This window comes from Corvus moneduloides, chromosome 18 (assembly GCF_009650955.1).
Source record: "Corvus moneduloides isolate bCorMon1 chromosome 18, bCorMon1.pri, whole genome shotgun sequence".
NCBI lineage: Eukaryota > Metazoa > Chordata > Aves > Passeriformes > Corvidae > Corvus > Corvus moneduloides.
In genome coordinates, this window is record NC_045493.1 from 9,307,110 (window position 1) to 9,333,832 (window position 26,723).

The 26,723-nt window shown below is 45.5% G+C and overlaps 1 protein-coding gene across 3 annotated transcripts in view; it reads left to right on the forward strand.

Annotated features, from left to right (window-relative positions):
• TTC28 (tetratricopeptide repeat domain 28) overlaps positions 1 to 26,723 on the forward strand; it is a 113,686-nt gene that overhangs the window by 39,760 nt on the left and 47,203 nt on the right. For all 3 annotated transcript variants that reach the window (XM_032128544.1, XM_032128545.1, XM_032128547.1), the window contains one exon: positions 25,715 to 25,862. In XM_032128544.1, coding sequence (XP_031984435.1) covers positions 25,715 to 25,862 — 148 coding nt within the window. The remainder of the gene's footprint in view (positions 1 to 25,714; positions 25,863 to 26,723) is intronic.

A 26,723-nucleotide genomic window follows, 5' to 3' on the forward strand; every position in this document is an offset into this window, starting at 1 on the left:
CTTGTACTGCTACGTATATTTAACTGGAACTTGGAATATTAGTTTGACAGGAGCAGTTAAGCATACAAATCTGAGAAAATACAGGCAAAATGAAATTGTACAATTCCTTGATACAGGTTAGATGGACTGGTTCAGCCATAGAGTGTTTGGGAAGGAGAGCTTGCCTCTGGAGGAATGGAAGAGGATTCCCTATGTGAGGCAAACACAGTGGTTCATAATTGGGCCTAATGTGGGGTAACAGCAGAAGCCCAGCATAGTGGGGTTTTTGCAGAGATGCTGGTTTGAAAAGGTTTGGAGTAATGAATAGGGAGATGTTCTCAGATTGCTTTCTCCTATTCTGAGAAAACCAGGGCTTTATAAATAATAAAATACCTGCCTGTGTTATCAGTTGAATTGGAATAATCTCTGAGACCATTACTCTTTGGTTAGCCACAGTTAAAAGCGTCAGTAACATTCCTACTGGGATATTTATTAAAGCTGTATGGATTGTGCTGTCAGCATAGCTTGGGTTTGTTCCCCAAAAGCACGGCTGCCTGCCTGGCCCGAGCTGCTCCCTGCTCCTGCCCCGCTCATCCTGGGGCAGGCACTGATGCTGTGTGGATCCAGTGGCTGTGCTGCTTGGGAGTGACCCTTGGGAAGTGTTTGATTGCAGGGAGCTTGGCTCCTCGGCACCTCACTGCACTCTGAGCCTTGGTGTTACTGATGTGATTTTTTTTTTTTTTTTTTTTTTTTGGATAGTGAGTAGTAAGTTGTGTTTTCAAAAAACCTGTTTTTTCCATTACATGAAAATACAGGTCTTCCTGTCAGAGTTACTGATTGTTTCTTTTATTCTTGTTTTAATAATTTAGTATCTTACTACATTTAATGCAGTAAATGAGGATTGTGAGATGAACCTAAGCGTGACAACTTACTGCGAGCTATGGTTATATGCTTTCCAGGGGAGCACAAACAATTCAGTGCCTTCAGCTATTTGAATAACCCAGATACAGGCTTGTTTAGTTTCTTGCCTGATATGTGCTACATTGAAACAAAATTGCACAGCTGAGATGGGAATGTTTATGGGATGGGCTAGTCTGAAACTCTGGAATCAGAATTAAGCGTAGTGGCTTTAGTTGCAAATAATTTCTGTCCTTTTAATGGAAAACAGTTTGTAAAAGCACTTTTTGTGGTTAGTGTACAAGTCATTGAATCTGTCCTGGATACAAGCTGCTGTTTGGCCTGCCATGGAGCAGCAGACCAGTTGGGTATTACAGTGGTGGGTCGAGCTGAGCTGGAGCTGATGCGTCCCAAGCTGGGCCAGTGTCCCCACTGTGGCCAGGGAAGGCTGGGTGCCAGCTTGGGCCCAAAATATTTACATCTCCCTGGAAAGCAGAAGGGATTAAGGCAGAGACGCTCAGACACTGAGCCTGGGCAGACCCTGCGGGTGCAGAGGGAGAGGCTTTGCTGGGGTGCTGTGGGGAGGCTTAAGGGCAAAGTTCCTCAGTGGCCAAATGCGGGGTGGCCATGGGCCTGCTCAGTGGAGGCCTGTATCTGCCACAGACCTGGGCATGTGTGGTGCCCAGAGGAGGCAGGTTCTGCAGCCTGGGCTCAGTGGTGCCCAGATGAGGCAGGTTCTGCAGCCTGGGCTCAGTGGTGCCCAGATGAGGCAGGTTCTGCAGCCTGGGCTCAGTGGTGCCCAGATGAGGTGGGTTCTGCAGCCTGGGCTCAGTGGTGCCCAGATGAGGTGGGTTCTGCAGCCTGGGCTCAGTGGTGCCCAGATGAGGTGGGTTCTGCAGCCTGGTCTTAGTGGTGCCCAGATGAGGTGGGTTCTGCAGCCTGGGCTCAGTGGTGCCCAGATGAGGTGGGTTCTGCAGCCTGGTCTTAGTGGTGCCCAGATGAGGTGGGTTCTGCAGCCTGGGCTCAGTGGTGCCCAGATGAGGTGGGTCCTGCAGCCTGGGCTCAGAGCTGCCTGGGAGAGGCAGGTTCTGCAGCCTGGGCTTAGTGGTGTCTGGAGGAGGTGGGTTCTGCAGCCTGGGCTTGGTGGAGGAGAGGTGGACATGAAGCCCAGGGTAACACACTGCAAAGGGCTCGGTGGCCAAGATGCTTCTCTTGGCCAGTGCTCTGGTGCAGGGTCCAAAGGGATTGTGCAGGTCTGGAGCTGCTGCCGCCTCAGATTAATTGAGATGCTGTGTATTTGTAAAAAACGGTGCCAAAATATATTGTGAACTAAACAACCATCAGAGGGATAAAACCAACTCTCTGATCTCCTGGTAAACTATGCTTTTCTTTTAGATGTCTTTGTATTTTTCTTTGTACTTTGCCATTACTTTTTTCTTTTCTGATTATCTTGTAACCTGCCAGATGATGATATCAGCTCATCTACCCTGAAACCCAAGTCTGGAATGGAAGGAAAGGCAATTCCTTTGATACTCTGGCAACTCTCCACGTTTCCCTGACAAACCTGCTATGTTGTGACTTCCTTCAGCAAACACTATTTAGACAGGCTGTCCATGTGCTTCCTGTGTAGATGGCTGCAAGAGGCTTTTCTGCCCTCTCTTAGAGTGGAATCACACCTAAGCAAGCATGAATTAGCCCCCATAAAACATTCTACTATTTTTACTCTTAAGTGGCAGGAAGGAGGGACTTAGGTGATACATAAAATATCCAGCTGTGTTATTCATGTTAATTAGGCCTTTACAGAGACTCTTATGACTTGGCACCATCCCATTTTCCATAGAAATGTTACTCTGTTATGGTTGGAGAGCCCTCTCATGAATGTCTAGGTTCTGAATATTAGCTCTTGCTCAGATGCAGACTCATGACAAGGATATCTGGGCAGAGAAATGCCTTTGCCAGTCTCTCACAACATGTAATGAATGCATACCACAGCTTCCTTCTCCCCCCCCCCCCCCCACTGACTTACCAGAAATTCTTCTGTGTGCAGGTGATGAGGCCCTGGCACAGGTTGCTCAGAGAAGCTGTGGTTGCCCCATCCCTGGACGTGTCCAAGGCCAGGTTGGACAGGGCTTAGAGCAACCTGGGATAGTGGAAGGTGTCACTGCCCAAGGCAAGGGGTTGGAACGGGATGACCTTTAACTTCCCTTCCAGACCAAGCCATAGAGCCAGTGATTCTAGGAACAGTTTCCTTCATGTGGAAGAGTGCAGTCCCTGAGCCTCGGCAGTCTGTAACAGATCACCTTTGATGCTGGAACCACTAGCTTCTTGTTAGCATAACTGCTGCTCTTGAAAAGTCTGGGGGTAAGCTTTGTTTGGTGTAGAAAGAGTTGAGAAATCATTTTGAAGTAATGTTTAACTTCTGTCTGGGATTTTCTAAGATCAGATCAATGCAGCTGAGATTAAAGAAAGGAAGAAAACATCTTCCTTTCAGGAAGTAAAGTAGCTCCCACAGTAAGTGTTCTATTGAGCTACAGTTTTCTTCAGCATGCCACCAGTTATTAGCAACACTATAAAGAATAGATTTCTTAGGTTGTATGAAAAGCAGGTTGAGCTGTAGAGTATTTTGCAGTGAAGAAATGTGCTTGAAAGGGAGCCAAAAGCTGTCATTTCCCTTTTCATCTATTAAAAAGTACATTAACACTGTCAATCATCAGGCTTCAGAGGTTAGGCACATACATTCAGTATCTGCCAATAAAATCAAAGATTTAACACATCTCGCTATCAAAGTTGGATTAAAAAGAGAAATCTGCCATATGGGCATAAGCCCCAGCTGTGCTCCAGCTCGGTGACTCTAAACAAGGACATGATCCTTTGAAATCTGCAGCATTCCTGCTGCTGAAGCAGTGCCAGTGGCTGTGCAGTGCTGGGCAGGAAGGCCAGCGCTCCTGGGTATCCTGCGTGTTCCTGTCCTGGGGAAGGTGGGAAGGGCAGCTGTGGGAATCAGCAAAATATGGCAGCACTTGCTCACAGGGTGTCCCAGTTGTAATGCAGCTGGTTGGATGGTGATGAGTTGTTTGAGTACAGGTGTGACTTTTATATGTTTTTCTTAGACGTTAATTCTGTTCTTTGTGTAGCTGGCAAAAGTTAAAAGCATTTAGTGCATTCTCCATGCTGCTTTCCTTTCTAATTGGCATTATCTTCTGAGCAGTAGCAGCAAAGTTCATCCAGCACTCCAGACTAAAAGTCAGCTAAGTTAGCAGAGAAATTCCCATCTTCCTCAGTAGCTGTTGGATCTGGGTCTGCCCAACCATTTTTATGCCAGGATTGATGAAGACATTAGTGTTGAGGAGTATATATTATTTTTCTGACACTGTAGATTAAGCTTAGGACCTTGCTAAACCTTGCTTTTACTGTCTTTTAAGAAGCAGGTTTGTGTGTGTGTGATTGATTGTGGTTTATTGGAGTTTTTTTAATAGACCTCCTTAGAAGTCTTCAGAATCTATGGAAATGTCCGTTTCCCCTCATACCTCCCCCCTCTCCCACCACCAAGCTTTTTAACGCTTTAACAGCAGTTGCTTTGCTCTCTCTGCAGCTAACTAGATATTGCAGCAATAATACTGGAGTTTGTGCATGTTTGTTTCTATGGGAAAGTGTTTCCTGGACCCAGTGATCTCCATATTGTACATTACTCAAACTTCCTATGAGCTACATAAGAGCTTCTGGGGTAATAATGAATTTTTTTAGTGGTTCTGAGTGTTCGCAGTGACTCAGAGGGTGTGCTGGTGGTTCAGGATGGCCGGTCTTGCCACCTGGGTCAGGGAGCTCTGGAGAGCTGTACATTTTTTTTGAGTCTTTTCCCATTTTGGCCTCGAAGCTGGATTTTTTTATTTGTCCCAGTTGGGGAATAGGACATCTAGATCCTATGAAATGGAATTGTAAACATGCAATAGCTCTGTGAGTTAAAAGCAATTCAGCTGTTTTAAATGTAAATGGTGTAGGATTATATACTTGATTTGTTATAGCTTCCTAATTCTGCCTGCCTCAGCACTTTCCTGGCAGTTAATTGCATCAGGGCTCAGAGAAACATTCCATAAGCTGCTGAAGACAGCTTTGCCACAGTCTGACACACTTCTCCCTTGGTTACATAGCAAATGGACGCTCTGGGATAATTAGTAAGGAGGAGCTCCAGTGGCCTGGGTACTGTCCTCTGCAGCCTTTTGCCTGTGAAATGCCCTCTCATGCAAGTCTAGAAGTCTTTTGTTCTGGATATTAATTTGTGCAGTGATTAGAATGACTAGATCTGTGTTTTGGTGGGTAAAGAAATGTAGGGAAATATTTAATATTTTGCACAGGCACTCAGTGAGGGAGATACAAATTTCCCCAAAGCCACAGTTATTTCAGTTTGTCCCTAGTTTTCTTCAATGCACAGAATTAGTCCTGGGAGAGTAGGAATGCATTTAGGTTCTCACTACTGCAGAACCAAGGTCTTAGCAGCAAAAATACCCTGTTCAGTTTGATCTCAGAGGAGGACTTGATGGCGTTGAGGTGGGAACTGCCCAGTTACAGTCGAGGCTCTGGGATATAGGTTGAATCACTGTGTTTTTTGTCTTCATTTTCCCATCTTCAGCATTTGTTTTCTTACTTCTGTAGTTCAGCATCCCTCTGAATAGTTTGTCTTTGGGGTCTCACAATCCTGCCTCTGTACATGGCTTTAAAAAGCAGAACGTGATAAACCCCAAACTGTTAACAATTAGTGCAGTCTGGCGAGTTCCTCTGTGTAGTAGGCTGTCTGTTGTGAAATAATGCATTAGAGGAAAATTTTCCTAAGGGAAATTAGACTCAAAGATGCAGGTGGGCCATGTGTTTCTGTCTCCTTGAGAAGATGTGTCTTCTGAGGCATAATTAAAATTCTTTACAATTATTTTCACAATACACACTGAATGGATAAGTGTGACAGTTGAATGACAAGCATATATGCAGACTAGGACAAGCAGAATGGGTGAATATAGTTTTCTGACTAAAACTTTTGTTATGAGCTGAATTCACAGCTGCTAGGATATAGACATGAAATTGAATCTGCCATTCTAGATGCTGATTTCTTTTCTTTGTGCTTCTCTGTGTATGTTGAACCTCTTACTAGCACTGACTTTCTTCCCAGCTCCTACCCCATCCAGGGGTTGTGGTACATTGTGTCTGTGGCAGTGGAAGCTGAGGTGATGGTCTGTGGCTCACTCCGCTGAGTTTAGGGAGAAGTCAAGTCCTTTCTGATGTGGCAAGGCAGTAACAGATCCATTAGCCTTCACACAGAGCTTTTGGCTGCCTCAGTCAGTCTCCTGTTTGCTTAGAGCATCTACACCCTCGAGGCTTAAAAGACTGATGACCTGCCAGGTGCCACGTTTACTTCTTAAACAGGTTAATAGATTTTCTAGTTTTAACCTTAATCTTATCTTGTTAATCATCTCAGCATTGACTGATTTATGTTTTTGTTTCAATAAGCAGTTGAAGCTAGGATTCACCCCGTTATAAATGTTAGCTATATTAATCTGTACTTACTTGCATTGCATTGCAGTAAAAGTGACCTCAGATCTTGCAGGCATTTCCAGAGACATTATTAGCGAGTCTGCTGGAGTCCTTATGGTCCTGATAGTGGTTGAATTATCCACTTTGATGAAAAATGGGTGGCTTCTGTAGTAAATCCTAGAAACCCTGTACCCCACCCCAAGGTAATGGTGCCATGTATACAGATGTACTGGTTCATCCCTTTGGAGCTAGAATGTCTCTCATGCCATTTGTACCAAGTGTCCAAAGGATCACTATCTTCATTCATGTGGAGCTGTACCTCCCGTCTGTCTGGCTTGTGACAATAAATGGAGGTATTACAAGGTATCCCCACTCTCTGTATTTGCTGCTGTTTCACCTGCCGTGTCCAATGGAATCCATTTGAATCCAATTGAATCCAGCGCAGTGGGACACAGGCATTTCCTTGCCTGATACTTATTTTCATTGGAAAATCTTTCACAGAATCACAGAATCGTCTTGAATTGGAAGGGACCCAGAAGGATCATCAAGTCCAGCTCTTAAGTGAATGGCCCATGTGGGGATGAACCCTACGAACTTGGCATTATTAGCACCATGCTCTAACCAACTGAACTAATCTCAGGCTCTCACTTGACCAGCATTGAATCTGTTGAGGTGTTCAGCCTGGTCTCATTAGGCAGTTTGAATGCAGACAGCACTGATGCTTTTGTCTTGTGCAAAAGGTCACTTAAAGCTGCATTGAAATCAGTTGTCACTTAACCATCTGGACCTGTTTCAGGAGTTCTAATCCTGGGGTTTTCACACTGCAGCCATGTGCCTCATTCTTCTCCACTGTGCCTCCATCTGAAGGGGAAAGTCTGAGGTGCTGAGGCTCAGTAACTGGCTTTGTTATGGACTGACTTTCAGGAGGGTTTTCATTTCCATTTATCTCAAGTCTCTCATTTAGGAACACGTGAGGGAAAGAGCCTGTCACACACTACTGGAGTGTGTCCTGCTTGGCCTCCTGTCCCCCGGGATCGGGCCTGTCCCTTCTCCTGCAGCGGTTCCGCCGCAGCCCCCGCTGCCATGGAGACGCATCACCAGTGGCCATTACAGTGGTGCTGAGATGGCGGCTCCTGCTGTGCCTGCAATTCCCATCATCCTGCTTCCATCAGCATTTTTCTGGTTTGAATCCTGCTTTGATGAATTCCATCTTCTCCATGCTCACAGCACAGTGCCCTTCCAGACATACATTCTCGGATGCAATGCTTTGTGGCCCAACACAAGCTGTCTCTCTCTTACTCTGATACCTTTTAATCATTGAAATGCAGCATTTTGAGCTGTTTCTGCCATCTGTTTTTTGCATAAGGCTTCTCCTGGCTTTCACATGATGTGTAAGAAGTAAGGAGATCTGTATCTTCCCCAAAGGAGAGGTGGTGGTGTGCCCATGGGATCCAGCCAATCAGCTTGGGGTGCCTGTAATTCCAGTATGATTAGGGACCCAGTGTAATCCCCGTGCATAAAATGGGAAGTTTTCTGCAACAGGCGAGTCCTGTTGATTCTGATGAAGGTACCTTCCTTTGCCAGAACTGTAGCAAAGAATACACTAATCAGGCAACACATCTGTGGACAGAATGTAAAGGGTATTTACTTACTGGCTGTCAAATTGGAGTCAATTTGTTGTAGTTCAGTTTGGGAATTGTTCAGAACTGGTCTGAATGATGGCAGACAGGTCCTGTGTAGCCTCTGGAGGCTCTCACGCTGGCCACGGCCTTTGGTGGAGGTGTGAATAGTGTCTCCTCTTCTGGTGGGATGCCAGACACTTGATCAGTATAAGCAGAGTTCATATCGCTTGCAGCTGCTGCAGGGTGGCCTGTGGTAACTATGAAACAGCTCTCAGGCTGTGGGCAGGGCCCCGGCCTTGCTCTGTGCACCGTTTTCCTGAGGTATTTATTTATCATGAAGCTGCTACAGGACCTGTAGTTCTGTAAAACCCTGGGACAGTCACCCTGGCTTCTTCAGAGCATCTGGCAGGAAACTGTGCCCTAAAGTTGTGGTGACTCTATGAAACACTGATCAGTTCACTGTTTTAATTTTCATTGTGTTTCCTTTCAGCTTCTCGCTCTCTGGTGTTCGCAGTACAATTCCATCTTTGTTTCATTGTCACGGTCTAATGTGTGGTGGCTGGTGACAGTGCTACACACAGAGCTTGTGGAGTCTCTCTGAATTAGTTTGCTCGCATCTGTGTGAAGAACTGGAGCCAAAAACCTCTCCTTTCAGAGGATTAGAATCACATCATTACTGGAGGGAGTTCAGAGAAGAGTGAAAAAAGTGATTAGGGGCCTAGAGGGACTGATGTATGAGGAAAGATAAAAGGGGCTGAATTTGTATCATTTGGATAACTGACTGAGTGGGGAACATAAAAGTCTGTGATTATGGAATGTGTATAAACAGGGATGTGTCAGGGAGAGATTATTTAATGTGGGGTGATGGGGGAAATGGAATTACAGTAGAAAGGGGCAAATAGCTGTTAAATAGGAAAATTTCCCAACAATGAGTTCGGGTATTCTGTTGTCTCTTGCTGTAAATCCAGTGACTTGAGCTATTGCTTTTTAGTTTATTGATAAATGCACATAAAATGTTTCAAATAGAGGTAGGAGTGTAAAGCAAATATTGGTGCAGCAATGGCTCTCTGGTTGTATGTCCCTTTGGCCTCGGTGGCTGCATCTGCAGGGTCCATCCAGCTTGGGTGGGACTCACTGAACAGAGCAGCGAATGGGGCATCATCAGAAAAAGGCCTTTCCTGGCTTTTCCATCAGATTAATGTGATCAGGCTGACAAGAGGTCACCTCTCTGTGGCATCTGTCCTGCTGCAGGTACTTGGGATTTCAGAGGATGAATACTCACAGAGTCAATAGCTGTGTTGCTTTGGTTCAGCAGTTTGGACTGCCTAGACTTTAAAGTGGGATCTAGGACCTTATTTCCAGAACCAGCAATTGCAGAAATTAGTGATATTTTAGATGATATTTCCAGGATGCTGCTTTCATCCCTTCTGCCAGGTGTCTGTGGTCTGCATTTCACAGCAGCTACATTCCTGCCTCTCCCACTGAATTGCATTCTTAACAACCCTTAAATGAGTCTGGGCTGCTGTATGAATTGACTAGTTATCTTCTCTACTGATGTTAATAATATCTTAATAAATGCAAAACATGTTTTGGAAATTCCAGACTTCAGTTGCAGCTGCATCTTTCTTTGGCTTCAAGCTAAAAATGTTTTTTAACTGAAGTGGTGGCTTGAAAGTTCTTTCCTGCCTGCTTATAATACCAAGGCCTGGGAGGAGGGTTGTCATCATCACTAACTGCATTTTCTACCTTGTTGTTGGTTTAAAGCAAATCTTTTACATTATCTAACATATCTTTGCCGATATAAACTCTCATAGTACTCTATTTTTTCCTGCCTAGCTGGGAATAATAAATAACCTGTTTGAGGCAATGCTTTGTGGCCTGTGCTTCTGTGCCAGCCCGACTGGGTCAGCTTTGTCCCTGCCCTCAGAGCCTGTGCTCAGCCGCACGGGGTCTGGCACGAGCCAGGAGGAGCTGGGGGATGATGAGGCAGGTCAGGCATGTGCCTGATGGGAGGAGACGCTTGGCAGGCGATGTACTGAGTCTCGTGTGTGCAAAAGAGAGGATCAGTGTTCATGTGTAGGATAGGGGTGTGTGTCTTTAAAGGCAGTGGGTTAGTGTATTCTCTTGGTATTGTGTATATCAGAGCAGAGGCTTATTGACTCAGGTACATGAAATAGTGATGCCTCGAAGCAGGATTTCCTTTGGGAACAGTCACGTGAAAGGGCAAAGGGGAAATGATTGAAATTGAAACCTCCAAACCCTGCTGAATTACTTTTTCTTTTTTTTTTCAAATGGGACTGTAGTACTGAAGGAACGTTTACCCCTACCCAGGTCTGTAACTGCTGCGTCTCTTCCTAGGATAGATGAGAGATGAGAGGTGGCAGGGGTGAGGTGCTGCATGTGGCATGAGAATTGACTGTGGTTGGAACTGCTGTGTCTGCTGGGCATGGAGCAGATGTGCTTGTTGGGGATATGGTGGCTGTTGGCTGCTTTTCCCCTGGATTGCTATATCGAATCTCCCAGCTGTATATGAAATGCATAGTCGCAGACTTACACGTCAGCATCATTTTTTATAAACTGCTTTCCTCAAAGAAAGGATCTTGTGTGAGAAGTGCCAAGTGTCTAAGGGGTATTTGCCAGTGTCAGTGTAGGACAGCAGCTGGTGGTGGGCTGACAAGCAGGCAGTCTTATGGGGAGCAGGTTTTCCCAGACAGGAAGTTTTTCACATTTCCTGTTAGAAGTTTTTGTTTGCGGGTTTTTGCTTTGGTTTTGTGGTGCTTTTGGGGGGTTTTTTTGGTTGGGTTTTTTTTGTTGTTGTTGTTTGGGGGTTTTTTTTTGTGTGGTTTTTTTTATTGTTGTTGTTGGGTTTTTTGGTTTTTATTATGGAGAGATTTCTAACACAATATCAGAATGCAAATACCAAGATGGTCCTCAAAAAGGTTTGTCCTAGTCAGGTTTAAGAGGCTTCAGGCTCAGAGTAATTTTCCTGAAGAGACTGCTAGAGGATTTCCTGATCTGCTAAAGTATGTTTGACTTATTTTCTGGTTGTAGAATCCCTTGTGCGAGAACTCTCACATGGCCATTTTTCAGAGCTTGGCTGTGTGTTTGCAATTTTGACACGATAGCATAAACATGTGCAGAATCTGTGTGTTTGGTCCCAGTAAGGGATGGCCCTAGCACATTCCTTATCAAATGATAAATATCAAAATATCGATTTTTTGTGTTACAGAAAAAATTAGAACATCTGATAATGCCCTATAACATAATTATAACAACTCTTTATATTATATTCAGTGTCTGGGGATCTGTGTTCATTCCTCACAGATCCTCTGTTTTTCTGATATTTTTATGCCCAGAGATTGACCAGGAAAAGCATTCAGAATTGTGATTCCTAACTACGTTGGTTGAGAAGTGCTTTGTGGCAGTGAATCATTGCTAATGGCTGCCAAGCTGCTGCAGACCTCATTGCACAATGCCATTAGTAGTCAAAGAATTCTTTATAACCAAGCAAAGATTTTACAAGGTGCAGTAGTTCTGATCATTATTACTCTGTTAATTGTGCTGTACTTGCTAACAAACTATTGTTTCTGCTTTCCTCTGTGAAGTAAAAGAAATTGTGATGAAGCGTAGGTTGTTATCCTTGCCTGTACCATGAAGGGGAGCATTGAAATATTGATGGCAGTGCCGATGTCTTAGCACAGAGGAGTTTACTGCGATGACCTTCTGCTACCTGGGTTGCAACTCCAGATGGGGATTCAAATTCGATGAGCATGTGGCACATCTCACTTCTAGCATCACGCAGGCTCTTCATCTTCTTGACAAGGGAGAGCAGGATTCAGCTGTTTCTCCTGCACAAGTCACTGCATTTCAGTGTCTTTGCCTGTGCAAAAAGATAGAAAATGGAGGGGTCAAGGAGATGTTGAGGGCAGATTTCTCTTTCTCTGTCGGCGAGACCCTTGCTGATGCAGCCCAGCAGCCCACTGGCTCTCAGCCGCAGCAGCACACCGGTCACTCACACTGAGCTTGGTGTCCACCAGGTCCCTTTCCACAGAGCTGCTCCCCATGCAGGTCGATCCCAGCCTGTGCTGCACTCCTGGATTCTGTTTTCCCAGGTGCAAGACCTTACTGAACTTGCTGAACTTTGTAAGGTTCTTGTTTGCCCATTCTTCCAGCCTATCCAGGTCTTCCTGCTGGCTGGCTCTCCCTTCCCAAGTTTCCAGTTCCCCGCTCAGTTTGGTGTCCTCAGCAAACGTTCTCAGGCTGCACCTTTCCTCCACTGTGTTCAGAAATGCACAATTCTGCAAGCTTTTCCTGATCAAGTCCAGTTGTGGTTTGAGGAGTGAAACATGCATGCTCAGGGACTGGGCTGAGAGAGACCCACTGGGTTCACAGATCCATCAGATTCTGCATAGTCTGGATTCCAAACAGACCAAAATGAGGTATCAAAATATATTATTTTTAAAATCTTGGTGCTTAGTCACCCCATCTCTTGCATGTTTAATTAACTCCTCCGTCATGTGGTTTCTGAGTATAGAACAGGAGCCAAAACAATCCTTTTAAATTGTGTCATATGATTGTCTTTTTTGTCCACGAGATTGTTACAGTGGAAGGAGCAGAGCATGGCTGGAATTTATAACCTGTGGCTCTCTTCACTGAAAACTGTAATTTTCAAAGCAATTCTCTGCAAGGGGACTTTGTTACTGTGACTTCTCATGCAGTATAAATAATGTTCTTTTCAGTTTACATCAAACAGAGCAGGCCATTGCTTCCTGATCCAGTGGAAGCTCTGGTAATTGCTTCTGTAGGTTCCATTTATAGATCAGACTGCTATGACTAAATTTAATTACGTACAGCTGAATCCAGTGGAAGTAATAAGTTCAAAATAACCTCTGTCATGTTGCCGTGAAAGCAGCATGTTCCTAGAAAAAGGCACTTCCTAATTGTTTCATTTTTCAGAAGTTTTTAACTTTCACTTGTTCATTGTCTGGTTAAGTGAAGAATGGAGCTTTGCAGGACTGTCCCACTCAAAGCTGTGGGCTATGATGAAGCTCCTGTGTCTTGCCTGACAGCTGTTGGAGCATTTCCTCATGCATGGGTCTTGCATTCTGTGCAAATAAAGGAAGTGTTGTGCTCTGCAGGTCTGAGCAGCACAGAGAGAAGTGACTTGGCTGGGGTGTCTGTGAAGCCAGCTCTGCTGTCTGGTGAGCACATCACTGGGCATGTCTTGTGCTTACACTGGCTGGGCTCTCTGAGTCCCCAGTTGTGAGATCCAGGTGCCTGATGCGACAGAGATGTCTCCAGCTGCAGAGGCTGGATCTCACTATGCCTCTGTTTGAGACATCTCTTGTCTTGGAGGAGCTCTTGCTGCCAGTCTCCCTTGAGTTCCTGGGCAGCAATGTCCTTCACATCCAGCAGCTGTGGTAGCATACAGGTGTGGGCAGCTGTGCCACAGAGGAAACATAAAGCAGTATAGCTTCAAAAAGCGTTAAAAATACACAGAAGGAATAAAGTAGGGTATGTTCTCATTTCCAGGTTGTACTGAGTCACACATAGGGAGAGTGTGGAGAAGGGCTTTGAGGACTGCGTGCCTGTCCTGCTCCTCCCAGGGGATCCAGGCTGGTTGTGGCCAGAATCACCAGCAGGTCTACAGGAGCTTTTGTCAGACGTGGTGTGCTGGTTGTCGTCTTGCACGGTGTTGTCCTTCTTGAGCTGTGGCACCCTGATTGGAAGTATATTCCGAGATGTGTGATGAGAAAGAACAGATGCCTTGAAAGATTGTCATATAATAAGAGAAAAGCTTGGAATTATTTACTGAAGTGTTAACAAAGACCTAAGGGATGATGTTCTTGGTTTTTCGCTTGATTATGCAAGAATTAAATGAAAGACTGCTTAACTGATCCGCAGAAAAATTTGCTGCAGGACAGTGCAGGGACATGGTGACACTGGTGCAGTTGTGGCAGTTGTACCTTTCCTTATGTCTCTGTTTCTATCCCGCTGGATACGCACTGCCTCAGAGCTGCATTTTCTGATGTTCATATGGTGTGTTAGCATGATTGATCTGTGGCTGGCTGTCTTTTTTCTGTTGCATATGCATGAGTGCACACACGTGCTCACTTAAATGAATTTGAATTCTTCATTCCTTGTCTTTTGCCTTTGTCTGGCACGTTGTCATTTAAATGACCAGTTCTTTCCAGACTCTTAAGTGTCATGTTCCATTTCTTTTTGAAACATTTCTCCTGCCTTTCTAGTACCCAGGTGTTTTCTGACTCTCTATCCAGTTACTGACAATCACTGGTGCACTAATCCCACTGTGTCAGTGATGACATTCAAGAGTCTTTGAAAAGTTTATTGTGTCTTACAAATAATGAATGGACGTAATTAATGCCTCAAGAAATTTATAGCAATTTAATCTAGACTTTTTTACTTAACTGATATTTTTAAGAGAAACAATAGAAAACATTTATTATTGTGAAAGCCAAAAGAATATGTGCAAGTGTAGTTGTATTACATTTAATTTTTTTCCCCTCATATAATCTGATACATTACAAAACTCCTGTCAGCATAGGTGGAAAGGGGAATTCCTTGATGACTGCTTGCCTTTTCCACAGGGAAAGCTACAGGCATGCAGCTCTGCTTCTGAATACTGCTCCTTCTTCCCAGGGAGATGCTCAGGGGAATAGCTCAGCTGGGAAGCATTCCTCTGTCGTTTAAAGGATGAACTAGGAGGTAATTACTCATGCTACCAGGTCAGTCAGTATTGATGGGGGCCGTTTCAGGATATTAGTATGTGGGAAAGTCTTTGATAGTTGAGAATTGATTTAAATCCTACAAGCTTTGTTGTGTGTGACCTGCCTGTGTGCTCGTATTATCTAAAGCAGATTTCTAGGAAAGCAGATTGCCCAGACAGATTGAGCTGTGCTCTCTGATCCCATCATGGGTGGTTGGGTGCGGCAATTGTAGAATTCTGCTTGGAAATGCAGGGATTTTTACCTGCCCGTACAGTTATTGATTAAACAGGCTGGGTATGGATTGCTGCTCAGGCACCTGCCCAGCAATGAATGCTAAAAATGTGAAAAAAGTAACACTAAACCAATAAAATCAGCTGTTAAAATCTGAGTGCACAGTGCTACCTGGCAAGTTCCAAATGATGTCTGGGCAAAGGCTGTGCACTGTTCATTGCCTGCTCTGGTGAGCGAGTGGCATTTGGTCCACAGAGCTGTGGCTGGGGGCTTCGAGATGCTACAGACAGGTGAGCCTCTGGATCTGAGCTGGATGAGCCCGAGATGATGCCAACCTGAAGCCAGCCCAGCACAGGAGAGCTCCCTGGTCTCTTGTGCTGAGGAGCAAAGTGGTGCTAAAGCAGCTGGGCAGAACCTGTGGGACCTCATGCACAGGGCATGACTGAGGGGGTCTACACATTTTTATCTGAGCTTAGTGTTTGGAAGTGTGACTGGGTAGAGTTTTCATCACCTCTTCCCTCTGGACCCTATTCTTTAGTCTGTTCAGACCCATTCAAGTGTCTTGAAGCATGCTGTGGGTGAACAGCTGATGACCCAGTACTGACACAGATAAATTATTCAGTGTGTCTTATTTGGGAATTCAAGGCTTCATGATGAAACCTACAAACCTGTATTATGCCTCTGACATTCTGAGATTTCATCACTGTGTCTTCAATTATTCACTAAGCCTGCTTGTTCCCCTCCCAGCACTCTGACAGGGCTGCAGGCCAGTGGCAAGCAGCAGGCATATTAGTATCCTCTTTGTTCTCCTGCTTGCTCTTGGTACCTTGTGGAGGAGGCTTGCCTGGTGCTTACTGTATTAAACCTCTCACCCAAAGTTCAAATGTGTAATAGTTCACAGACAGGGAAGAGACGACAGCCATCCCTATTGCTGGAGATTTCTCAGCAAACTGTCATTATTATGAGCTTTCTCCTTCCCTAGAGGGTTTTCACTGTGACTGCATTTATCCTGCACGAATGCCGCAGCTGGACAGCAGTGACCTGGTCGTCAGAACATCCTCTTGGAAATGCCAAAAGAGAGGCCAGCGGAAGAGGAAGTTGCAGGAAGCACTTAAGGAAGGATTTGTCCTCAGGGGCACAACAGAGGAGGCCTGTGCTGGTGGTGGTGCATGCCTGGTGCTCGGGGTTCTGCCTGTGCCGAGGGGCTCCTGGCTGGAGCAGAGCTGTAACCGTGGGGTGCTGTGTTGCAGAATGCCAAACGGATTCTCAGTACCATAATCCTCAAGGTGTTGGTTTTGTAGGGACCGTTGCTGTGTCTGTTAGTCAGGAGAGAATTAACACACCAGATGAGTCTGCTGCTAAGCAGCTCCAGTGAACTGGGACTCCCTTGTCCGCTGGCCAGGCCATGGTCCTCAAGCAGGGCACTGCTTGGGTTTCTCCTCCAGCATTCCCAAACCATGCCTCTGGAAGTGCAAGATCTTTCTTGGCTTAGTATGTCCCCTCATATTTGTACGTAGGGAAGCTCTTCTGCCACCTGGCACCTGCCTGCATCAGAGTCCAGATGTAATGAGTTCCTGGTAGCTGGAAGGAGCTGTGACACATCAAACATTTCTCTTTGGTTTTGGTCTGTCTGTAACTATGTCTGCATGATTTGCACTTTCTATACAGTCCTGATAACTTTCTCAGGACTCCAGACTTGAGCTCTGTAGGCAGGCAAGCCCTGGCCTTGTGAGAAGCCCTTCTGCTGAGTGTATCCCAACAGAGTGGTGCTCTGGTATCTGCTGTGTTCCAGTGTGTGGAAATTTTAGTCTGTGGTAGATAATTTTAGAAAAGAGAACTGAAATTAATACTATGAACTCATTGCCTGACGAAGGAGAAATTTTCCTGTGGATGTACAGAAAAATGTCTTGATTTCTCCTGGGGTTCCTGGGGATGGAAAGTCTGAATCAAGGCTGGAGTCTCCATACCAAGGCATGCCAAATACCTCAGAACTTAGAATATTTTCTTCCAAGCCAAGACTTTACACAAGTAATGGAGTTCACAGGATATGTGAGAAAGACCAGAACTTGTCTATATAGACAGAGCTTTTGCTTTCTTTGTCATCACTTGAATAATTTCAGCCAGATGAAGAATGGAGAGAATGTATGAGGAGGGAACAGAGCCTGCCCTTTACTGGCTTGCCCTGGGCACAGAACTTAGGCATGGTTGTCGTTAGAAAGCATGCAGCCTCTTAAATTCAGGTATGTTCTGTAATAAAATGCTCTCTCCTGCCCACTCCAGTTACTTGAATTAAGTACAGTTGTAACTTAAAGGTTACTTAAAGATAAATTTAAAGGTTACGTAAAGATGTTGGAATAAGGACTTCCAGGTGATGTTGCCTGGGGCAGCTTTCTGTCTGTGGAAGAGACATAGAGTGCCTCTGCACAGGGGAGCTGCTCATGTCCTCCAAAGAGGAAGCCTTGCTCCTGTGTTCTGGTTTCTGCTGGTGCTTTTGGGTTTACGACAGTCACACATTCAGTAAATGGGGTAATAAGAAATTTGGCACTTTTATGGAACTGACACAAGTCCAGTGAGTTCAATAGCAAAGTTGGAAATGCAGCCAGTGCTCCTGCTGTTCTCCTGGCCTGTAGGAATGGAAGCTGCTAACTAGCATTTGGAATCTCTGGTGCCATTTTCTGTATGACGAATAAAGGAAGGTAGATTACATTGTTTTCTGGTAGTCTGGTACAGGCGATGCAATGTTTTGTGTTCCTAGAGCACAGACCAGACCTTGCTGGCAAGGGAGACTCTCCTTTTTTGGGGCTGCAAAGCCGAGAAGAGCTGGGTACTTGTTGAGAAGGGCAGGGCACTCTTCTACTGCTGTTTTGTCCCTTTTCTGAAGGCACAGGTGGATCAGTCTAATGGGTTGTTCATCTCGTGACTGGTGCAAGCAGCCGTGTGAAGCCCCCGGGGATCACAGTGAAAACCAGCTCTTTGTGTTGGTTACCACTGCCGCAAGTTGGTGCTGATGTGTGTGAGAAGGAAGAGTCCCCAGTCCTTTGCTATTCTGCCCTCAGTAGGGCTCCTTTGTGTGAAGGATTTTACAGCGAATTAGAAAATGAAAATTGCTATTTTTGGACTTGGCTCTTGCAGCCCCACAGAAGAATGACACCTATTCTGGAGTCCATCCAGATAGTGTTCTAACAGCAAAACAGAGAAGTGATAGGGCAACTAAAACAAAGCAGATGTTTAGCAGGAAAATAATTTACAATTGGCCAGTTTGATGGTACCTCTTGACCCTTTCAGGGCTGTTCAATAAAACTAGCAGTTTCCATAGCAACTACTAAATTACTTGGTGCTTCAGAGATCTGTGATAAAGGAGGCGAATCATTGTAAGGAAACATGGTGTTGATGTTTCTCCCCTTTGCATTACGAGAGTAATGATCTGGCAAAACTTGCTAAATGGGACGCCCCTGCTGAAGAATTTTTCCCACGTTCACTTGGGCCAAAGAGATTTATATGTTTAGTACTTTTGCAAATTTGATTTTTCCCCTTTCCTCTGTCATCAGCTTTGTCCTTGGCAGGCGGTGCTGGCTGGGCGCTGGCAGGGAGACGGTGAGCCAAGAGGCAGGAGCCCGTGTCTGCAGTAGGTGTGTGCTGGGCTTCTCTGTCACAGTCCCTGCTGAGCATCAGGTGCTTCTTCAGGGGATACAGACCAACTCCCTGCTGCAGGTACACTGCAGCCACCCACCTGTGAACACGTGGCAGTCACCATTATCCTGCCTGTAACTACTGTGTATTTCATCTTACCTTTGTCTCTGCTCTGCTCTTCTGGAGATTGTACTGATCAGATTTTTTTCTACTTCACTGGTAAGATAGGATGTAGCTCAAGATCAGGGCAGTCTTCAGAATGGACCCATGGAGATGTGTGATAAGGAAGTGGCTTTGGGGCTTGTCTTCCACAAAGCCCGGTGTAATTCGGGGGGCTCTCAGATTGTGTTTCACCTCTCTATGAGTGTTTGGTTGTATGCAGAGCTGTTGCTCCTGTGGAGTCTGTTTCCTGTGTTGGAAAAACTGTCTGTGTTAAAATCCTGAAACGCTGGTTTAAAATATTTCAGCGCACTTATTCTTGTAACACGCAAATCACCATTTGCATCTGATGCTGATCAAAGTTTATCTGACTTTCAGCAGTTACAGAGGTTTTGAGTCATTTGCATGAAGTACCTTGTCAAGGTAAGCCAGAGTAGCTAAAGGGTTGTTAAATGGCCTCTGCTGTTATCTCAGTGTCCTTCAGTGCAGACAAGAGCATTTCCAAAACAACCCTAAATGCTTTTCAGATTCACAGCAATCAAACAGCAGCTGAAACCGGGAGGAGGTAGGATGATTGGGAAGTGCAAGATACAGGGATTTTACAGATGGAGTGTGAAGCCAAGAGGACCCAGTACTGGGGGCAGAGGAACAGTACCTGGATTGGAGAAAAGAATTAAATTTACAGTGTAAATCATGGGACAGTGCTGAAAGTAAGCTAAGCACCAGGTAATAATGGTGTTCAAACCAGCCCTGCCTCTGCCCCAAGCTTCCCGAGGAGCCACCTACAGGTGTCAGCTAATCCATTTAGTTTAGGTTTTGTATAATTCTGTATCTGTTAAATCTCTAATCTTATGAAGACTGGTGTTACTTCTGAGCAGGATGAAAGGTGGCCTGTCTTTTCTTCTGCCATTTCTGAAAGAAGTTGTTTAACCAAAAATTGTGCCAAACTGTCCCTGTTGACTTGCGGAGGAGCCGTAGCAGATGATGCGCTGCTGTGCCTGTTCACCTTAGAGGATGCTGGTTGTTTCCCTTGTGCTGTACTTGGGGACTGACAGGTTAGTTGTTATTCCTCTAGAGCACTTTCCTCCACTTGTGGCTGGTTCTTGCTGTTAAATGAGGGTTAAGAGTTGTAGCTGATAAAGACAGGAAGATTGTCTGTCAGCACCTGCTGTTAGGGAAGGAGAGGGATGTCCTCTGAAGAGGGGATCCAGGATGTAGCTGCTGTTCCTAGAGTGAGCCTGAAGCACGTGAGAATGGAGCAACAAGGATAAGCTCTGTGAAAAGCTGGTCTGTTTACTTCAACTAAGTAAACAAAGGTTTGACTCTTTATTTACTGATAAAATTTGATTTATTTCAGGTGAGCAAGTGAGCTGTGCGCAGAATCCCACTAGCAGACAGTGGAAGCAGAATTAATAAGAACAATTAAATGCTCTTGGGTAAAGCAAGGCAAGATATTTTACACACACACACACCCCCATCTTGTTTTTCTCTATAGGCTCAGTGGGGCTAAGAGGAAATTTCCATTTCTAAGTAGTGTAGTTCTGTAAGAGGCACCTTGGAAACAGGTAGAAGATAAAGAAACAAAGCAGCAGAGTCAACAAATCTGTTGTGCTGATTCTCCAGGGCAGGCTGACAGCTGTGGTTCAGGTGTCAGCCAGGTGTAGGACTGTGAAGGAAAAGTGTTACCTGGGGTGCAACCTTAATTTTGGGAAAGCAGGAATTTAGCTCGTGTGGTCAGCAGCAGTATTTATGCATGTGCTACATGTGTTCTGAATTAAAGTGCAGTCTTCCCTCTCCTCACATTCCTGAAATCCCACAGCAGAGATTTGTCCATATTTTTCTCTAAAATTTGGCTGTAAAACAGTTACAAGGGGAGAGGACAGATTCAACCTGGTGCTTGGCCCTGAGAAGCTGTGGCAGCTGTTCACACATTGCCTCCCTTCTGTTGGTCCCTTGCATAGCGCTGGTCAGCCGTGGGCGCAGCTGGCGTGGGCGGCCATGAGGGGCAGCGGGTCTGACTGCACAAGAGATATTCTGCAGACTGAGAGCAGGCATAAAATGCATCATAGATTATTCCTGCTATTTTTGGCATCGTCTCCTGATCTGGCAAGCCAAGGGAGCATTATGGAAGAAGCATTTTCTGTGTGTTTGCCTTTCCTGCCCCGATGGCCAGCTGTCCAGGGTCTGAAGCTGACAGCAGTGTGAAGGTGGTTTGAGTTTCCTCCCCTGTGTACAATGGCAGCCTTTGTCTAAGACTGAGGTGCTTTTTTTCCAAGTTTTCCATGTTTATTTGACAGGAATTTTCTGCTCCAAGTGCTTCTGATGCTGTTCCAGTTTTGTTCCTCTGTCTCCATTATCCAGTTAATGTTGGCCAGCATTGTGCCATGTGCACGAGCCTGTGGCCTGAGGTTTGGTGGCAGAGGGACCAGGTGAGCCCTGGCAGGGCAGTGTGGCAGGAGGGCAGTGCAGCTGTGGCCTGTGATGGCAGTGGGATCCCTGCAGAAAGGGGGGGTGCAGGCGAGTCACAGGAGCTCCTGGACAGGGAGGGAAGATCCCAAAGCCAGTGTAGAATCTGTTGCTGCATTCCTTGTGGGCAGGACCTTGGCTTGGTTTTATTTAGCAAAATCTTGGGGAACTTAAAAGTCCCATGCTATTTTTTGTACTGTATTTTTATCTTCGTTGCATATTTTGTGTTAATTATAAACCAATTACTGTTGCCTAAAATAGTTCTTGCATATTGATGTTAGAAGATTTAATAAAAATTTCAGCACTCCTCTTGATATTGGCCATTCAGTTATGACATTTGCATTCTAATCCTGTTTCAGATTGCACAGGGAAATCTAATATTCAGGGTCTAGACAGTTACCTAGATGGGATCTTAGATGATGAGGATCAAAAAACTAATAAGCATGTTTGTTTGTGTTGCCTAGACACTGCAGCCATCAGTCCAGTGGCAGCTCCTAATAGGACAGATAGAAATTCTCCTTTCCATTAAATGGGCTATAATAAACAGATGGAAAATACTGGTGTGTACAGAAACTACACGGGTCAGTAAATCGAGCAGAAAACATAGGACTTGTGCTTAGAATTGCAGAGAGGGGCTGTGCCTGGCTAGGCAGATGCTGACTGTGCTGTGACCTGGCCACCAGCTGCCCCCACAGAACTGCCCTGGCTGAGGGGCAGGGCTGTCTCTGTGCTCTTCTCCTGTTCATACAAGTTTTGTGAAACTAAGCTGAAGGTAGGGAAAAGCACTAAAAAACTTTATTCCAGCCGTGAAGACACGGAGCATTCTGAAATGCATGGGGCAAAGAGGCAAGTCTGCAAAAATGGGTGTCAAAACCTGAATGAGATGGGAAGACTTATTTCCCTTTGGGTAGGTCCTGTGCTTGGAGCGATGCTGCTTTACCTTGCTGGGTTCTGTCCTGGAGCCAGCAGTGTGAGCAACCTCTGTTACAGGGACAGTGTTCTGCATGGCTTGGAAGTCTCAAGTGCCAGATATATTTTGCCAGTTAATTAATTAAAATAACTTATTTTTGCTTCCAGAACATCAACAGTGCTTTCAAAGGTATTGTGGATGAAAAGCACTATCTATTCCTTGTCCTCCCTTCTTCTCTTGGCTGCATGAAATTGGGTAACCGGGCGGAAGCGCAGCTGGGCCCACCTGGCTGCGTGAGCCCGCACTGGTGCCTGATTCTTGGAGATGTGTGGGAATGCTCACTTAACAGCCTCTCCAACAGAGTATCGGGGACTTGGTGAGATTGGCTGCTTCACAGAGCTGCTTTGGACTCTTTAATCCTCTTCCCTTCCTGAAAGGCTCCTGCTGGCAAGAGCTGCATCCCTGCTATCCCTGTCCTTCCACGGGCAGCGGGTGTGCTGGGCAGAGCTCAGGCTGAGGGGGTGGGTGCAGGTGCTGGGAGCCCCTGACATGCTGTGACTCTGGAGGTGGGAATAGCACAGCTGTCTCCATCCTGCTAACACAAGGACAGGAGAAAAGAGTTCCCATTGAGGGAGATGCATCTGGTGCCAAATTTCAGCTGAGAATTAGGCTTTCTTATTGCACAGTGCCTTGTTCCTGGAAAGTGTGACGCAGAGACTGCAAAAACGAAAGAGGTGGTTCCAGCTGTCTGTATTACACTGAGGATGCAGAGAGCCAGGTTAGAAAACACCTGCTGTTTCTATCTTGTCTTTAGTGAAACATTGTCTCTCTCCTTGCTTTAATCTTCTTAAAAGGAATTGATCGTTTTTTGTTATTTGGGATCACTGGAAAATTAATGTAGCTGTTACTGTAGAGTGAGCACTGTAGTATCTTCACATAATGTGATTTAAAGTTTAAAGCTCACTCAGCAGGGGAAGGCACTGTCTGTGTTGGGACCAGGAGTCGCTCCTTGGCTCATTCCTTCAGCTGCAGCTGCTGGCTCCCTGCCTTCCCTTTTCCTCTTCTCTTCCAAAGGGTGATTCTCACCATTTCCTCTTTGCAGACTTTTCCCCTTGATACAGTGTCTTCATTCCAATGCTAAACTAACTTGTGAATGCCTCTTGGGGAGGAAATAGGTGATGTGAATGCTTTTTATTTAGTTAGTTAAAGGTCCATGGGCAACACAATGTGCGGAGAGCATTCTTGTGTATGCTGGAAACTGGAAGAGGAAGGAAGGGTTTTTTTGCAGGAGAAAAATAGGCCGAAATCTTCCTTTCTGTTATGATTAATAGGTTTCTCTTTTGGGCTTTGAATGTTGTGTTTGTATTCAAATGAAGTGGTTTCCAGGGGCACTTCCAGGAATAGATGTGGGGAGCGGATAAAAACCCTTTCCGTAAAGGACGTTCAGAATGTGCAGAACTGAACTGTATGTTCGTGGGTCTTGCTCCATCTTGTCTCTTCCCGTCACCTGGAGCCTGTGTGTCTCCTCCATGTGCGGGGTTCAGAGGATGGGGACTCTCATTTCTCAGCATTCAGGATGTGCCAGTGAAGCACAAGGTGCTGAAGATGCCCACACACCACAGTGGTGTGTGCTGTGATGCCACAGTGCTGGCGGCTGCGTGTCCTTGCCCACCTTCTGGAGAGCTGAATCAGGCAGGCACGGCTGTCCTGGGCCAACCAGCTTTGTGGGCTGGAAAGGTCCCAGTCAGAGATGTGCTGTGTCCAACTCCCTCTGTCATCAGGCAGTAAAGAAAGTAATTAGATGGTAATTCTGCAAAAACAAGACTTAAAAGTGTACAGCATGATTTAGGTGACAGCTCACACTCTGCTGGGAGGACTTGTGCTTGGTGACTGCTGCATGTTGTTAGTTCTTTGTATTTTCTTTGATTTAAAGCTTCATGCTTGTAATCTAGTTAACACTGAATTGGGTTTCCAGTACAGTGGCTTGTTTGGTTCAATAAGAACACATTTATACTAAAGGTTAATGAAAAGCATTTTGCTTTCATTGAATTCATTAAAAGGGCTTCTACAATCAAGACTTACTAATGGAAAAGAGATTAAATATTCATGTCTCTAAATTTCTCACATAATTTCTGATTTTCCTTAATCTCTGCCTTCCCGGATTGGAGTCCAAAAGTGCCTGAATGCTCTAATGAGTTCAAAAATTAATTAAAGACTTCTCCTGTTTAAGTAAAAAGGCTTTCACAGACGTGTACCTAATGTATCTTGAGTGCAGGTCTCTGTGCTATTATGGGAGAAGAGAGAGTGAAGAGCTCCTAGCCAAGAGAGCCAATCTCAAGGAGCAATTTTGCTTCTTAAAGTACTTTTAAAGAAATACAAATAATGCTTTATCTTCTTTATCTGTGCTATTGAAATAGGTTTAAATGAACTCAAAGTGCAGCAAAATTTGCATTAGAAAGGTATTAGCTGGGCATGAAGATAAAACCTGAGTAACAGACATCAGAGGTGCTTAAAGATTCAAGACCTTTTTGTAACACGGTGTCCAGATATGTATGCTACAAATACCTGAGTACTTTGACAAATACTGGATTGTGTTTTCTGTGGTCTTTTTCCTCAGTATCTCCCAGGCAGCTCTGGGTACCCTCTGGGCCGTGGCTTTGCCTGTGCTCGTTGTGTGAGCAGAACGTGTGTCTGAAGTTCCTGCTTTGTGTGTAGGTTCCTGGTATGCCATGTATGGAGATGTGAGAGCTCTGTTTGGGAATGCTTTGCAGCTGCATATTGATGTTGCTGATGTAGAAATGGAAATACATGGTGACAGGAGATACAAGTTACTTGAAGGTATTGCAGGTTCCCATAAATGGTTTTCTGGGAAAGAAAGAAATGAAGAAAAATGCTCGTGTAAACAGGTTCAGAATTACGAGTGTCTTGCCTCAGTTTAAGAAGCTTGTATAGATCTATGTATAAATGTGTATGTGTGTATGTGTGTGTGTTATATATGTAGTGCGCCTAGCAAGTGGGGCAGTGCTGGACAATGCCTGCATCGGTGGATGTGCGTGGAGAAAGAAGGCTCAGCTCCTGGCTGCATCTTTGTGTTGTGTTTCATTGCAGCTTGAGCTTTCAGTACGTTTTTGGCCCTGCTAGTGCTGGATGTTGATATTGGACTTGTTGGCAAGAGCTGATGAGAGATGAAGTGGGTTGCTTCTGTGCTGTGTGAGCCGAAACTGGATAGGAGGGTCTTGAGAAAAATCATCTGCTTATAAGTAGTTAAGAAGTAGTATTTGGCCAAGTCCAAGGGGAAAGCTTTGCCTTACTAGTAGTGACCAACCCTGGTCTCCAAAACAGTTCAAAGGCCTTGCTAAAACTGAAAAGGTGATTACAGTGAGGGAGTGCACAGTGGTGCCATTCACAGACCGGACTGTGGTGTCGGGTGGCACTGATTGTAGCCAGCATGACCAGAGGAGCCAGAGTGCGATGGTGTGGCCTGTTGTCCACCAGCACGAGGTCAGCTGTGTTATTTGTGACTGTTTGTGATGGTTCAGTGATGGGCATTGCTGTTGCCTCTGTTCCTGCAGGCATACTTCCGACAGGGCGTGGCCCTGCAGTACCTGGGACGCCATGCGGATGCGCTGGCCGCGTTTGCGTCAGGGCTGGCGCAGGATCCCAAGAGCCTTCAGCTTCTGGTCGGCATGGTCGAGGCCGCCATGAAGTCTCCCATGAGAGGTAAGCACACAGGGTTTCTCAGGGGTGTGACCTGCTGCTGAGGTAGCCAGAGGTGGGAGTTTCAGTCCCAGCATCTGGGGACAGGAGAACTCAGAGGCCTGAAGGGAAAGATTTCAAGATTTGGCTTCTCTACTGAGTCAGGAGGATGCCAAGAGTGGAGCCTGAAGCTGGAGGAGGAACAAAAACTGTCCTTCTGGTTGAGTGGGACAGCAAGATGGTGGTAGCCAGCTTGAGGGGCACTGGTTGGGAACAGCACATCTGAAATGCTCCAGGCCAGTGTTTTCCTGAAGAGCACATCAGCAGCTTTTCTGTGGTACTAATGTCTCTCCAAACACAGAATTCCAGAAGACAAAAAGGCCGCTCTGCTAATTCGCTTCTGTTCAGGCAGTGTTTGAAATCGCAGACACCTTGAAGCCATATGAGCTGTGCAGTGTTCTGCCTCTCTTTCATAATGTTCCCGTTTCCAGGATTTTTTTCTCAAGAGGAAGAGGGTTGTCTCCTCTTAGCTGTTTCTCTTGCAGGCTTTGTGCTGCAATGCCCTAATGCTGTTAGTCAGGAGGGAACATGGCAAGTCTCATCCTCAGCAGATGGTGTTGGGGGCCACAGGGCTTAGGAGCCAAGGAGCACTGAAATGAAAAAATATCCTTGTTGCTGTTTCCTTTTTTACAGTGTTTTTCTCCATCCTCCAAAATGAATCCATCTGGAAGTTTCTGTCCTATATAGCAGTTAACCTGGTGAATGTAATTTCATTTGCTACCCAAAGGTACTAAGGCTGCTACTTAGAATGCAGGTTATGTGGTATTCCGTGGGCGCATCCCCAGTTTGGCAGGATGATCTCTGGCCTATTGCCCTGCAGCTGTG